The sequence below is a fragment of the Centrocercus urophasianus genome, unplaced genomic scaffold (assembly GCF_019232065.1).
Source record: "Centrocercus urophasianus isolate 14NV4802_14NV808 unplaced genomic scaffold, USGS_Curo_1.0 seq_13, whole genome shotgun sequence".
Lineage (NCBI taxonomy): Eukaryota > Metazoa > Chordata > Aves > Galliformes > Phasianidae > Centrocercus > Centrocercus urophasianus.
The window spans coordinates 37,329,985-37,346,927 of record NW_024884475.1 but is presented as its reverse complement, the minus strand read 5'-3'; the positions used below and the strand labels follow the sequence as shown (position 1 = coordinate 37,346,927).

At 37.9% G+C, this 16,943-nt stretch overlaps 1 protein-coding gene across 1 annotated transcript in view; it reads right to left on the bottom strand.

The window, feature by feature from the left end:
- The window catches only part of FAT4 (FAT atypical cadherin 4), a 133,667-nt gene that overhangs the window by 54,959 nt on the left and 61,765 nt on the right, over positions 1 to 16,943 (bottom strand). The window contains exons 2-4 of the mRNA XM_042812196.1: positions 9,931 to 10,062; positions 5,559 to 5,820; positions 3,532 to 3,882 (exon numbers count right to left, since the gene is read on the bottom strand). Coding sequence (XP_042668130.1) covers positions 3,532 to 3,882; positions 5,559 to 5,820; positions 9,931 to 10,062 — 745 coding nt within the window. The remainder of the gene's footprint in view (positions 1 to 3,531; positions 3,883 to 5,558; positions 5,821 to 9,930; positions 10,063 to 16,943) is intronic.

Here is a 16,943-nt window from a genome sequence, read left to right as displayed (position 1 = left end):
GGATGTTGTTAATTAGAGAGGCCACTGAGGGAAAGGCCAGCAGATCTCATCCCTGTACTTCTTTCAGCAAGAACTACAGTGAGAACATGCACGACTTGTCGCATATGCAATAGTTTTGAAGAAAGTATCAATAGTTCTGCTGCTAACAGGACAGCTTTTTGCTCCATTCTCCCCATTTCTAGTCAACAACATTATCATTGACATAATTATTTCATGATTTCTTCCAACCAATTAAAAAAAAAACAAAAAAACAAAAAAAGCCCAGAAAGTCCCATGCCTAGATGGAGCAGGCCAAGAGTGAATACTGTGGAGAGGTATGCTTACCATACAAGGAAGTGTTCAAAAACACCAGATGAATAGCCTTCATCTTATGACTGAAACATAACTAGCAATTATGGTCAAGGGAGTGATTTATACTTGTGGCATGGGAAATGCATTCTGAGTCTTGACAAGCTACAAAATGACTCTAAATATGCCACATAGCAAACAATGTGTATTGCCACTTCAGTGTCAGAGCTCACTCTAAACAGCTAATTGTTGGAACACCCAGTGGAAATAGAAATAAGTCTTCTTTCATTTATACACATATAAATGTGTGTATATATATATATATATATATATATATATATATATATATATATGGACTTCTTTACGCAGATACACTAAGTATTTATCTCATTAATATTTTAATTCATATTGATTTGTTTTCTAGTTTTGGGTCATGAAGACTATGATTTAGGATTAGCAGATTAACAGACTTTTCACTACTCATTTACCCCTCAAATTCACTTTTACATGCAAAGAAACCAAGCTGCCTGCTTAAGCAGATTATTACTTTGCTGTACATTTTGTCATTTTTACTCAGCAGCTTTTTTCCCTCCAACTAAATTGCTATGATTACAATATTATTATTGTATTTGATTTTTTAATTGCTGCTCTTTATTATGCTCAGACTCAGGAACTCTAGTTCTACTTGCCTTTCCCCAAGGGCTACTCTAATTGGCACCTTTCTCTCTCTCCTCCTCTGTGTATGGACATAATTACAAAGTAAATAGAACCAAACATAAAAGACAAAATATTTTTACACAATTAAAGAAATGAATACATTTATATGCCAGATATTAGTGTTTCTACATTACTTTGATCAACTAAAGCAATGTAAAAATATAATACTACTCTATTTCCTGTTCAGCTGTACTTCAAAATGATTAATTATATGAATGGAAGACTTCTGATTTCAGTAAAGTACTTCCTGACAATTCAGTATCTTGGCAACTGACTTCAGAAATAGGTAGAAATTAGAACATTTAGATGAAAATCATTTTTTACTAAATTTTAATACTTTTTTAATCCATTGTTTGCTATAGTGGCGCTTGTTCCTATTAAATTTACTACCTGTTCTCACCTTCTAACTTTTCATTATTTCCCCTGTAGTTTTAACTGATATTTACCATGTATCTGTACGGTTCAAGCAGACACAAACAGCTGTTGTTTCCCCAAGGTGTGTCAAACAAAAAAATGACAGTGGAGCTGTTTCACTATCACAGTCAGTTTTGTCTCTTACCAATGTTTATCCTAAAACAGGAATACATCACTAGAAAACAATGTCTTTTAAGAGCTCTTCTGACCTTTGAAATCATGTAGCACAAACAATCAATGAAATTATATTTGTGTGCATTGTCTGCTAATCACATGCAGAGCAGTACAGAAACAGTTATTTTTGTACTCTAACCAAATACAAGAAAGCACAGGATAAAAAGGTTTGATCTTGAAACAAAAATACCAACAGATGATGAGATTTGCTGAAGTTGCAGTCCTACTGGGTAACTAAGCCTGGCATGACCTTGGAATTAAATTTCTGCCCTACTAATTTTAAACTCAGCCTATTAAAAAAAGTCAGTGTGCCAGAAAATAGAAGAAGCAAGATATCTGGCTGACTTTTCACTGAACTGCTCTTCTAAAGCTCATTTGCTTCCTTCCTACCTGACTGGATGATAAATGTAAAATTGTATGTCAGTGTCATGACAGTTCACATTCATTGTACACAGATAGACATTAATGTATGAAAGAAAGCAGATCCATAACGTCTAAGTGGAACTAACTTTCAAGAATGTTTGAAACCAAGCATCATACTGCTTATTTTTTTAAGGTTTTTTTTTTCTTCCTGTTTCAGTTGTTAGTTTGCATATATATATTTTTTTCATTCTACAGTTTCTTCCCACTGTATATTGTAATGTAGGTGAGAATACTTGGATAGAAAAGATGATCTATGAGAGGAGACAGATGAGAAACAAACATATTTCTCTGCAAGTCTAAAGAAGAAATCACTTCCCTGGATACAAGTATAAGTTACTCCTCCAATTTACACTTAGCTTACATATAAAATCTTTAACAAGAGTAGAGAAAGAAATATCCATACAAGAACAGCCAATATAATGAAATCGTAATTTCTGACTTGCTGGCTTATCTTATGAAACCTCTTTTCTCTATCACTTTCTCAATTTGGTCTTAAAAAATGTTGCAAAATCTTTACCACAGAAAGTACAATCCATCAGCACTTGGATGTTCCCACAAAAACGTCTGTAATCTGGACAACCTAGTATTTCCTGAGGAAAAAAAATTATTTCACTGAACCATCTCGATGAGCTCAGTTGTTGTATGTGAACAATCTAAAACTCCTTGAAGCACGTGGGTGCTCTGTGCTTGAAGTGCACCTTTCAGTGTAAGATGTTTCTATGGTCTTTCCTGAGCCTCTTGAGTTAAGAGGTGACAAGTTTGCCTAACATGTCACAAAATATCCTTCACCTGGAAACTCAGCATATGTGCTATGAATAACTCTGTATTAAGCCATCCTGTGTCTGTGTAAGCATCCAATGTCTGTGGACACCTAACATGCTATGGAATAATTTTTATGTATGTCATGATCATATTCTGCAATTATTCTTATTTGGACAAAAATTATATGGGAAAATGTTCAAGCTATAAAGATTGTATCTTTTGCACTCTGACACATTAATACCTTCTAGATGTCATAAATAATCTCAATATTAAAGAGAAAATTTCCTCCTCTTTTTGCTTTTTTTTTTTTTTAAATTCTCCACTATCGGTACCTTGCAGATCACAGTTCTCCTAATGATACACTTAAAAGTTACAATACATTTCAGAATATATGCTGTGATAATTGTAGATGAAACCTCTTACTGCAGAAACTTACTTAGGATACATTATAAAATGAAAAAATAAATTTAAAAGAACACTTAGGTCTAACTTAAATGTGCAAGCTGGACATGATTTCACCCCTGGTGCTTGACAGCGTAACATGCTCTAGATAACATACAGCTTCGCAATTCATTGCCACCCTCTTAAACCTAATGTGAAATACAAGAAAAATAACCTCCACATACATAGAATACAGTAAATGTAATCACATTATGATGTCCTGACAAGTCCCTAAGTCCTTTTTGCTAGGCCTTTTAATATGTTGCTTATGTGAAGTATGCATTTATCATCAGAATATTAGTAAAAGCCTACCGTCATCTGCATCAGTAACACTGAAGTTGAGAATAGCAGATCCTGGAGCCAAGTTCTCCATCAAAGACGTACTATATGAGGTCATGCTGAACACTGGAGGATTGTCGTTTATGTCCAGTATATTGAAGTACACTCTGATGGTTGTAAATTGGCCTCCTCCATCTTCCGCACGGATGGTCAGAATGTAATATTGCTGTGCTTCATAGTCTAGTGCACGAGTCAAGTTGAAGACTCCTGTAACGGGGTTCAGGAAGAACATGCCCTCTTCATCATCTTCACTCACAGTGTATGTGATTTCTCCATTTATACCGGAGTCATCATCAGTGGCTAGAATGGCTGCCACTAATGAGCCTGCACAGCATGAGAAGAGAGTAAAGTAAGTCACCAGCAAAAGGCACATCACCAATGTGTTAAGAGAGAGATCGTTGTCAAGCACCTCTGCAGAGTTAAAGGAATCCTTTGTAAAAATATTCAAGCCTCAGCACTGTATGCTTAACTTCTTCAAAAGGTTTTTGAAAGCTGACAGCAACAACATCCAATATTATGTTGATTTTCAAGGGCTATTAAAAAATACAGACAAGAAATGGTCAGCAATATTTATTTTTATCTTTCAATGGGAAAATGACCACATGAGATATCAACCATGGCAAAAACAATTTTTATGTCTTTTCTTTCTGCTACTCAAAGGACGCTTTTCTCCCCACAGACAAATACATGTTCCGAAAACTACAATATAATTCCTTTAAATGCAGAAACTGAAATGTCAGGACATACCAAAGATCCTAGCTCTACTTTTTGAAAAAAGTGCATAAGCAGATAACAGTGGTGAAAAAACCAGAAACCTTATAGGGGTCTATTCTTCTGTGTTTCTTGAAATTCAGCTCCTTGTGAATTTGTGCTATTGTTTTCATTTCTGCATAGCTGCATTCACATGACTGACATATCTTACTAAAGTTTGGAAATTCAGTCTCGCTATTTAGTATATTGAACAGTAATTATAATTAAAATCAGGTCATTTCCAAGAAAGTTAATCATTTAAATTCTTTTTCCTGGAACCAAATGAATTATATTTGTTCTAGCACAGTTAATTGTTTACAAGCAATGTGATGACGAAAACTGCTTATCAGGATGAAGAATATTGCTACAGCTCTTACCCAGTTGAATATCCCTGTACAATTTCTACACATTTGATTACCTAATACTTTAACATTTCTGATAATTGGTCAAGATGACTCTATAGCTGTAGTATACTGCCTTTAACAAAAAAACAAATTTTCAGACAACATAGCTTTTGAAAAGTTTGTTCTAAATAGTTTTTAGCATGAAACCTAGCTTATAAACACTAAAACAGTCTCACAAAAAAACAGTCTTAAAAAAAGGAAAAGAGCAATTCAAGAGATCAGCGATTAATTCTAGGAATCAGAATCAGCTACCTAACGGTTACATTTTTTAAAGAAAACATTGTCAGAGCCAGGAGTTGAAGATGAGATTAAGATAATATGATGTTAAGGTTAGGAACTGAGCATATGTCAGAGCCAATGCATAAATTACTGGCAGTTCAATGGTCACCAGTCTTGTGATCCTACCCTCAATTTATTAAGTATTATGAGTCATATTCACTGAAGATGACTAGCATCACCGCATCTTTTCCACAAGAGTATAGTGTTTCCATCCTGTAAGTTTTTCCACTTATTTCTTTTCTTGTTTATTTTATTATTTTAAATAGTAGCACTCCAAATTTTCCACTGGAATATGCATAATTCCTATTCTGCACCTATATATTGGGCTGCTTTTTCTTGGAACAGCAAACATTTCTGTACTTTCCTAAAAAAAAACGTTACTCTACTAGTGCACAAGTTAGCAAGCAGAGTATCAGCATGACACAATTCCCTCTACCTCTCCATCATGTTTAAGAGCTGCTCACTGGACAAGTCAGATAGGTCTTCTGCCCTTTGCCTCTCAAGTATCTCTAGATAGACAAAAAGCAAACTTCTGTCACTTTAGGGCTGTTTCCTATTTACATTTACCTGGAGTGGCATCTTCTGGAATGTCAAAGGAATACACTGGCTTGGAGAACTTGGGGATGTGGTCATTAACATCACTGACAGTGATGTTTATCCTCATGTCGGAGGACTGCAGGCCATCGTCAGCACGAACCAGCAGGGAGTACTTGGAGCGGCGCTCCCGGTCCAGGCGCTTGGTGGCTATCAGGTCTCCTGACTCGGGGTCAACATGGAAGCTATCATCCGCACCACTGATAATAGTGTATGTGACAAGGGCATTGGCTCCCTAAGTAAAAACAGAAGTGGTCAAATCAAGTTATTTGCCAGGAAAACCACATCGTAATTTTAAGTAAGACAAGAACTGTTCCAGTAACTGCACTTGGCAAATTCTTTCAGAACAGCTTCCTTTAATAAACAGCCTTCCTTCTCAGCCTCTTTTTCAGTCCCCCAACACAGATACATACATACACAGTTCTTATTTATGAGACGTGAAGTGACAAGATTGCTCTGATACTCTTTTGCTCCACTGTTCATAAAAAGATTGCATCCAGTCAAGACCACAAAGCTTCACCACCTCCAGGTCAGAGGAAACTCCTAGGAGCAGTGTTTGCACGGGTGCTGTGCAGCAGCCCCCTAAAGGGCCCTTCATGCGTCAGGATGCATTCATCTCTATGAGTAGCCAGCCCTGTAGTGACAGGTCATTTGTCACTAATAGCACAGTTCTGATCTCTTGGGTTGTACTGTCAGTCCCTGGAAGCAAAAAAATTTTCCTTTGGGGATTGAACGGAATTTCTCACTTGACCTTGGAAAAAAACAAGGGATTCATAAGCATTTTGAACATTTTGGCTAAAAAGAAAATGGCAGGAAAGTAATTTTATGTAGAAAATATGTTTTCTTATTTATGCCTTAAATGTTGAAATTAAAAGTTGTATGGGAACTGCTGAGTCACGGCCTGAACCTCTGATTGATCACCTGAGGCGAGCCATGAGTCAGCCAGAGGAGCACAGCTGAAGGCAATTCACCTGTGCTGCAGGAAGGGGTGGAGCCAGGCTGCACCCCTCCTAGACCTATTTAAGAGCTGGCTGCCAGTGGGGAAGGATCTCTTCTGGAGATCACCTCTCTTGGTGCTTTCTGGTGAGCTCAGCCGAAGGATAAGCTCTTTCACTTATTCTCTTTTTGTGATCGTTGTCTACTTTGCCTAATTCTCTTGATTATATTGTGATTATAACATCTTGATGTCTGTTGATTATACAATTATATTGTGATTATAACATCTTGATATCTATTGATTATACGAAAGTTAAAAAAAAAAAAAACCTTTTTACTCCAAAATTGATACAATGCATCTTGCCTTAGCCCTGTCCTATTACAAATGTTGTGAAAAGCCACCTTATCCTGCCTGTATCAGTAATGAAAAAATCCTTCAGTTTTACAGATCTCAGTTCCAATGCTTCCCAAAAACAGCCACTACTCAGGCTCCACCTTCAGTCACCTCCTAAGGAGGCTTCACCTCAATGTGAAGATGCTACCACACTGCTATGCCAGAGGATGCAGCCAGTCCAGCACATTTCCCCAGAATGCCAATACTTCGCTATACCTTTTTCTTCGTAGCATTGGTCTTCATGGCAAAGCAAAACAAGACCTCAGAATCTGGGATCACTTCCTCCCTTCACAAGACACACGTGCAGGCACTGGAACGTGTGTTTTGGTGAGCACTTGGCCATTTCCCCCATGTCTTTTGTGTGGGGACCACAGGTCACCCTGATCAAAGAGATCAGGGAGAAAGAAATTACAGCTACTATGAGACAGCTAAAAAAGCAAGTTAACAAAGATAAATACCCACTCTCACCTGTGACATGAGAGAAAAGCATTCACTACCTGGCCTTGTGACAGTGCCTGATGCCAAACCTATTCCCTGGAGTGCTGCTTCAAAGAATCAGATTCAGCCAACAGATAAAATGACATTTTGAAAGAAAACTCACTTCACCAAGTACCTGGTCTGGAACAGCTGCATGCAGTGCTTCAGCATACACAGACCCTGTGTGCTCAGGTGTATGCCTGAGATATGTAATATGTTCTCCTGTAATTGTGTGGTCTAATAAAAACAGATGATGGGAATTTAAGATTTCAGAGGTGATCACATTTTCTATCATTTTTTTGGCTGGGTAGCCTTCTACCAACAGAGCACAGTGAAAACAGAACTACTTGTGATGATGGCCTAGTCAAATTAGTAACTTTACATTATGTGAGAATTAGGTGAGAAACAAAGGAAAATATACAATTATAAGGTATAACATATTAAAAAACTGTATAGAAATTTCCCATCAAGAACAGTCTGAAAAAAAACTTGCAAAATGCTAGAAGTTGTTGCTAAATTGCTAAAGTCTTAGGTGCCATTCAGCACTCATATACAGTCTTCACATCTTTTCTCAGATCTCTAAAAAGAGCTTATGCTAACATACAAGGGGTTGAAACGTGATGCCTTAATACTATCAATGAGGGATTCTTGTATACACTTCAATCATAAGTTTTTAAGGTTCTGTTATCCTCTCAAAACTAAACCTTTTGCTCTAAAAGCAACTATGCACATAGCAAAGGCAGTATGCTCATTTTACTGAGCTACATATGTGGGTTGCACATGTGAAGAAAGAAGACAGAAACACATAACGCAGCAGGAGTTGACACAGAAGAGAAGAGAGTATAATATATTGCTAACATCTTAGATAACAGTTTGCCAAATCTCAGCATAAAGCAGCTATTTAACCTTTATTTCTTTCCAATCTTAAGCTACACATTATAAGGCTCACAGTTACAATTTTTGTAATGGATATGCACTTTTCCAAAGTCAATTTTTGTCTGCTCATCAGAAAAAAAGTTCTTAATCATTTTTACCAGTCACAGAATCACAGAATTGTAGGTTTTGGAAGAGACCTCTAGAGGTCATCTAGTCCAACCCCCTGCTAAAGCAGATTCCATGGTGTAGGTCACACTGGAAAGCATCCAGGTGGGTTTTGAGTATCTCCAGAGAAGGTGACTCTACAGCCTTTCTAGGTAGCCAGCTCCAGTGTTTTGTCACCCTTACAGTAAAGAAGATTTTCTCATCTACAGATTGAATTTCCTGTGTTCCAGCTTCTGCCCATTCCCACCGTCTCTAGTAGTTCCCTGTCTTTCTTAAACTGGGGAGCCCAGAACTGGACACAGTACTCCAGCTGTGGCCTCGCCAGGGCAGAGGCGAGGGGAAGGATCACTGCCCTCAACCTGTTGGCAACACTACCTTTAATGCATCCCAGGATACCACTGGTCTTCTTGGCATCCCTATGTAGTAGCAAGATTAAACACATCAATTAGCAATCACAGAAGGACTAGCCAAAGTAACACAAAAATGACTGGAAATAAAATTCTCCTGAGAGGGCTGAATTACCTTATTATTTGAATGAAAGAATTGCTTGTTGTTGTTAAGTGCAACCCTATATTTTAATGACAACACAATCTTCTTTTCATGCTCATACTGACTTTCTAGTCTTTTCCCTAGTGGAAAGCAAATAGTTCAACTGAATGAAACAATATGATTAACTCTCTCATAATTTACTTTCCAAAAAGAATGAATACGTTAAATTATATTTGGATGTATTTGCTTGACACATACAAGAGACTCCAATAACCCTCATTAAGCCAACAGGCCAACTGCTTAACACCAATTGCTCGGAAGACTTTTGCTAGGTCCTTAACAGCTTTTTAGTTGTAGCATCCTCACAGAAACACATCTATGCAAGCAAAAAGGCTCTGTGAAAGGGTCTGTACACAGAGCAGATGTTCTAGCATTATTTTCTTTCCTTTCTTTGACAAAATAAGACTTTCCTTCAGGATAACAGTATAAAGTTATCTGGTGAAAGCATGAGCAAGCATCAGAGTTCTCTCATTCTACAAGGCTTACCTCATATGAATTATACTGCAAATCTCAAAACTGGGATTAACTTAGATCTAAAGCTGTGGTCTTAAACTGGATGTCAATACATCTCTGCAATAAGCTGGGCAGCCCAGTACTGTAGCCAAGTCAGGAAGCTTGACATGTGATGAAACTGCCGAAAACAACATCATCTAGAACCAAATGGGGTGTTCTTTGTCATCAGTGCAACTGCTCATTGGGACATGTTATGAGAAATTAACTCTCACACAGTCCAGCGAGCAGCCTTCAGTTAACAGGGACTTTGTCATGACTGTGTGTGCCTATGTAGGACTGCATGGAAGACACCAAGATGCCTAGCAAAGGGTGCAGATGCAGCACAAAGAACTGGGTGGCACAATGGCTCCTCAAACCCTCATGCAGGGAATAAAGGAACAAGTAAAATGTGCATCTCCAGAATAGCATTTTTTGTACATGTAACAATGCTCCTACCTCATCAGCATCCATGGCTGTCAGCTGCATTATCTTAGATCCATCTCCTATATTCTCTTCCACAGTCAGATCAAGCATATCTGTGGGGAATACTGGTGGGTTGTCGTTGATATCTTGAAGCGTTATTTCCACCTATAAAGAGAGGAATCAGAAAAAGTTGTGTGAGCACTGCAAGTTAGACGTTGATTAGTCTTGAATGTTACAAATCACATAATTTTGAAAGAAATCAGGTAAATTGAGCCTAATCGCATGAATTACAACATTGCCAAATAACAGTGACAACAGGAACAACCCCTCCGGATATTAAAATTCCACACTGTTATAAAATACTTATAGGAAAGCTTCTAACATAAATAAAGATAATTTAACTTGTTGATAGCAACTGATTTTAAATGGCCCTAGCCTAGTTTATATTGGAAAAGATCCACTGATAGACTGTCATTGTAATCCCCAGAGTCAGCCCCTGGAGGATAGCTGCCAAGTCCCAGGGCAGAGGATCATTCAACCATTAAATGCTGCTTGACATAAAGATGAGATGGTGTAAAATTCTCTCTGAAATGTTTATTTATTGGCAACTCTCAGCTTTGAGGGAGGAAAAAACACCCTTGCACTTTATATTAAAAAATAATAATAATAAAAAATTCTGTTTTACTCTTTACCTCAAAGCTCTCCTCTGATTGCAAACAAATGTTACTTTAAGAGCAGTCACTGCCATCTACACATATGCATACTTGCCTATGCATATCTAAACAAATATTTTTTTCACTTGCTAAATGCACATGTTTTTCCAAGTAATAAAGATAGTTTATGTAAGATTGTGCATTATTTCACAAAATCACATAAAATAACAGAATCATAGGGTTGGAAGGAACCTCTGGATACAATCCAACTCAACCCCCTTCTAAAGCAGGTTCTTACAACAGGTCACACAGGAAAGTCTCCAGACAGGTCTTGAGTATCTCTTCAGAGTTGGAGACTCCACAACCTCTCTGGGCAGTGTTTCAGTGCTCTGTCACCCTCATAGAAAACTTTTTCTTATCTTCAGATGAAACTTTCTATTTTCTAGTTTGTGCCCATTGCTCCTTGATCTGTCACCTGACACTGCTGAAAATAGCCTGTGACTGGCTCCATCCTCTTGAGCACTGCCCCTTAGCATCTATAAGCGTTGATAAGATCTCTTTCGGTCCTCTCTTCTCCAGGCTGAATAGTCTCAGGTCTCTAAGCCTTTCTTAGAAATACTCCAGGTTTCTCATCACCTTTGTGGACTTTCGCTCGGCTCTCTAAAAGTTCCTTATCTTTCTTGAACTAGGAAGCCCAGAACTGGCCACAGTACTCCAGATGTAACCTCACAAGGGCAGAGCAGAGGGGGAGAACTTCCCTTGACCTGCTGGCCATTCTCTTTTTAATGTACCTCAGGATACCACTGGCCTTCATGGCCACAAGGACACACTGCTGCCTCATGGCCAACTTGTTGTCCACCAGGACAATTAGGTCTTTCTCTGCAGAGCTCCTGTCCAGCAGGTCAGCTATTAACCTGCAATGATGCTACAGTCATTCCTCCCCACTCTATAATTGCCCTTGTTGAACCTCATCAGGTTCCCTTCTGCCCAACTCTCCCACCTGTCCAGGTCACTCTGAGTGGTAACACAGCCTCCTGGTGTGTTAGTGACTCCTGCCATCTTTGTGTCATCACCAAATCTGAGCTCTCACAGATCTAATTATGCTAATTCAAAAAGCTGTAGAGCTTGATTTTCCCTGGTTGCCCGGTATGACATGCAATGTTCCAAGAAAAGAAAAAATGAAAGAGAGGACACAGACACTCTACATTATTTGTGTGGGGGGGGAGGAAGAAATGGTTAGTTTTGGATCTAAAATATTAAATGGTCACCAAACATTGAAGACCTGCTAAAGACAAAAGTATGTGCTGAAGGAAGCTTGTTACCGCATGTACTTGCCATGCCATTGTCTGCAAAGGATTTCCCTGTACTTACTTGAACACATACAGGTCTGCTCTGGATGTGATCAATGCAGACATCTCTGGCGATCTGAAGTCTATGATTTTAACTGTTTCTAGTCACCCGCCATTATGTTTTTTCCCCTTCACTTTTAATACAGATCAGTAACTGCCAAACCATGCTGACTTAATCACTGGGGCAATCCCAAAGATAACTATTTTAATGACAGAAGCTTGGTTATCTGCAGAACAAGTGAGGCACCCAGGCTTGCGTGCTCATCTTTCCCCAAGCTTTCAGAAGCTGCATCTGACATTCATCAATCACCTCATGTAAGTAAATTGCTTGCCTTTTTTGTTTGGCTGTTTTTTCAAAGTTTGTGTTTGGTACTTATGCCCACGGTAGGTTACTATCACCGCCAGAAATTTTCCACAGCATTAAAGAGAAGCGACACATCTTTAAAAACAGAGGATATATTACATTAACATTAGGGAGATCTGCAGGAAGTACAGACAAAACACTGGGCCTACAGGTCTTCAACGGACTTTTATAGGAAGCCATTATTTATATCATATATCATTCCTTTGATCACTCACTAAAGGTACATAAAAGGCCTCATGGACTGAGACAAAGTAACCCAGGTGTTTTGTTATCAAATTTAAATCTATGACAGTCGAAGTACCAGAAGTGCTGATCACAGCATCATAAGCAATGGTTCAAGCAATCAAATAACCAGACAAATTCTCAGAGGGAAAACTAGCCCATGTTGATTTTCATGGTGACTGCTGCATCTGGGTGACAATTAATCTGGAAAGGGGAGAAACACAGAAGAAAACAGATGAAGGACTTTGTCAACTGCCAAATAGGTCCTGCACCTGAACTTCCATGGCAAAACACACACCTCTGATGAAAGTATTGCATTTTGCTAGATACAGTTTCAAGCTAAAGCAGCTGCACAGCTCTTCAATTTATCTGTTAATAACACGTACGTCATGTACAGCTTCAACATTTCAGCTACTAGTGACATTTCACCACTGGAAACCGTTTTTTAAATGAGAAATTGGCCTTCGTAAAAATCATATGAAAAAAATAGGAAAACTTGGGGTTTGGGGTTAGGAACTCTGCATTGCCTACAGCTTGCATAATGTAAAATAGTAAGAATCCAAGAATACAGATTGATAGGGATCGTGAGACAAATAAATTACAAAGCTGGATTCTGGAGGACTGAAAAATAGAAGTAAAAATGATATATTTTATAGAAGTAGGTTTTATCCTGAAAAATCAGTTTTCAAGTAGACAAAGACATTGTATTTCATACTGAATGTGTGCTTTAGATTAGTGAGAAGGAAGAAACAAGGAAAGAAAGTTTTAGAAAGATACCTAAGTATTTTTTTTTAAAGTTTTTACACTGTAATTACTACTAATCCACTTAGCAGAACTTAGTTAATGCATATGGTGTCATAATTCACTGTTGGTTAGGTCTCAATAGCAGCCTTGTGCAATATGGCCATTTACAAAAATATCACTTAAATAATAAGTGTTTTAGAAATTAATTTCACTTTGAAATTATTTCAGAAGTCCAGACCCCACGTAAAAGCTCGTAAGATAATCATGACCACAAAGTCTTTCAGTACCACAGGGTACAGGAAGGCTTCAACATGTCTTATCACATCTTTACCGAGAAGGAAAAAAAAAAATTAAAAATCTGTCATTAAATATCTAAGCCAAATTTCTCTGCAGCCAAATGCCTCTTTCTAGCTCCACATTACATATGCATAAAGATACCAGTATGTATCACTCGGCTCTTAAAATACATGGCTTGATTAATATCATATGCTACCAATCATTACTGTGCAAGTCTGCCTCAGACTTAATGAATGCAAGACAAGAAGGTCACCTGCACCCCAGGCATCGTGTTCGGAAAGCTCTACACAACGCATGCTGCACTCTCGTGCTCAGCCATGGCAAAACACCCTCCAGCAACAACAGTGAGTACAGCAATAAATATCCAGTTCAGAAGACCAAAAGCCTCAAAAGCTGAAATATGCCCCAGGAAGAAGGAATGGGAACTCAAGGAAATTGTTCATATCTTAGCCCATGGAATAGGAAGGAACCCCTAGGTGGAGATGCCCATAGGACTGAAGGAAGTGAAAACCACCACCCCCTTTCTCCTCTCCTCCTCCACCTCTAGCCAATATGGGGAATGTTTGTTTCTACAAGAGCCCACAGCCATCAGTCAACACCCTGAGCATGCAAAACAGGCATAAACCAGTCACCTGGAAGAAGCTCCTGAGCTTTTCATTGTAGTTTACTCTGGATAGACCCTGACCAAAAGCCTCCCACAACTTTCCATCTTGCAGACACACCTTTGCTTTCCATCTATATCAACAGTAAACTTGATATAGGAACCAAATCTTCTTATCTCAAATAAAACAAGGACTCAAATATAATCAAATACGGCATCTGGAAAAGGACTGCAGCCTGTTTACCCACGTTCCTGCCTTTCAGTTCTCTGAAAGGCTCTTTCTGCTGGTCCAGGTGCTGATACAGGTTTTGCTCCTTGAATTTCTGCTGAAATGCTAAGACAATTTAGTTGCAATGACTTCTAAATCTTTCACTAGTGTGATAGAAAACTGATATATAGATTCAAAATATTGTCTCGCTTTAATTTTAAGGAAGAAACGGAAAAAAATCAGACAAGTTTTGTTCTACTTTTGTCTGTGTAAATCTCAAAAAAAAAATTCTAAATTTCTATAAATTCCAGTATAATGCTTCCCCTCACACATTTAATGCATCTTGAAAAAAAGAGAAAATTAAAGTTTCTCTAACACACCCAGAGCTGGTGACTCCACCATCTCCTGGAGCAGCCTTTTCCAGTGCCCAACCACACTTTCAGAGAATAAATTTTTCCTAATACTCAACCTGAACCTCCCCTGGCACAACATGAGGCCATTCCCTCCCATCCTATTCCCTGTTCATTAGCAGAAGAGACTGACCTCCAACTCACTACAACTTCCTTTCAGGTAGCTGGAGAGAATGCTATAGGTTGCTTATTCACTGCTGTAAAATAAACAAGGTAATTTTATGTATCAACTTCTGTGCAAATTGTCTTTGCGTTTCCTGATTGGTTTTTGTTCTGTTCAACTTCTATTAATTTAGGATGCAAAAATTAGAAACACAGAGTAAACCACAGAGATTAGTAGCAGCAGGAAGTCAAACTGTCACAAATTTCAAATTTCCCTGTGTCTGAATCAAATTCCATTCTCCAGGAGTAGTAACCTCCTTGCAACAGTGCAACGACCCTGCCTATCACAGATGGTCAGCCTATCCTCATCTGTGACAACCTAATTGCTGCATCCTGCCATCTCACATTTGCAAAGCAGAGGAAGTATTAATTACTTTAATCTTATTGGGATTCTTATTTGCTGCTCAAATTGGTGCTCTTGAGATTATTTTCCATAAACAAATTTAGAACAAATTATGTCTTGTGGGAGTACGAAGCAGTAAGATTTTTGTCTGTATGATGTAAAGTAGCACTTACCTTAAATAGATTTTACTTGATTTTGCTTATTGAAATGCAGATATAAGGAGAGTAAAAATTCAGATGATTCTCCAGTGCTAATATATATAAAGAATCAAATGAGAACCTCAATTCATAAAGCATACATTATTTAAGTGTTTGGGGCATGAACTGAATACAATTAATTTCAGTGAAACTTACTGATTTTGATGACTTTTAAATGTGGTCCTTACTTTGAAAATAATAAAATATACATTCTTTGAATTAACTGAGGGCATTTATGAAGAGTCTATGTGAAAAAAGCTCTACAAGAGGGATACTGTATACAAGAGGGATAATGTAAAATCACTACTTACTGCAGTTCTAGAAACAATTCTGGGGGCAAGGAAAAAATTATTACAGAAAACTGGAGGTTTTTTGTTAAACAAAATGAGTATCTGGGTGCTATTAAAATACAGTCTGCATTTGAAAAATCTGTTCTTACCGTAAATATGTTGAATTAAGAAACAGTTGCTAGATGGCCAAGTTTCATTTCTTAGAGCAAAAGAATTAATCCACTTCAAAAACACTAGTCCCCCAGACAATCACTATTGAACAGGCTAGACAATTTCCATGCTTTTCATAAAAAGCTTAATAGTTTTATTCTGGAACAAGAAATTATTATAGTGACCAAACATGCTGGGTTTATGAGCTACAAAGGTATGTAAAATAAAACATTGCACTAGAAGGCAACATGCCAAATTCTATCCGATCATAACGCCTTCTATAAACCAGTGGACTCATTTGGCCAGAATATATCCCTCTGTTTTATTGCGCTTATTAACATTTGTTTTTCTTTTATTTCAAGGTGAGGAGGGTTTATAGACAGATCTTTTTTCTGAAGTTCTTCCATCTGTCCAATGAAAATAAGGGGGAAAATGGTTCCACAGCAAATGAATTAGTTAATGCGGCAGCAGCAAGGTTCACTGGGAGCCCCGAACCACGTGCAGTCACTTGCAGCCATCCCATTCACATTCCATTCTTCATCTGAGATCTCTGGCTAGAAAAGTGATCTAAGAAGAAAGGAAGTCCCAGATGTCTCACACATTCAATACTTCTTCAAATGTGACAGCTATTTGATTAAAGATCAAACAGAGGGGAAAGGCAACAGCTTTTCTTTCAATTTACATATTGTTGAGTCATTCTTCTTTCCTTCGCTTGTAGCCATGATATTCACTGTATCTCTCATGCTAAAAAACATAAGGGGCCTGTCCTTCTTCGATGGAGACTGTGGTAGTGCATAAATAAATTTAGAAGAACGAAAGTGGAGGATTCTGTTCCCCACCTCCTGGCAAATATTATCATAAATAGTTAAAAAAGAAAAAAAAAAAAAAAAAAAAAAAAAAATTGCCAATTTAACATGTGCATGCAACTAACACAAGAACATAGCCAACACTAGTTATTTTTCTCCTGCCTCCACCACTTATGCCTTTAGTTCATCCAGGAAGAAATAGTTCAGTAATCCTGAAAAACACATGTACATCTAGATTCCTTTTTTATTG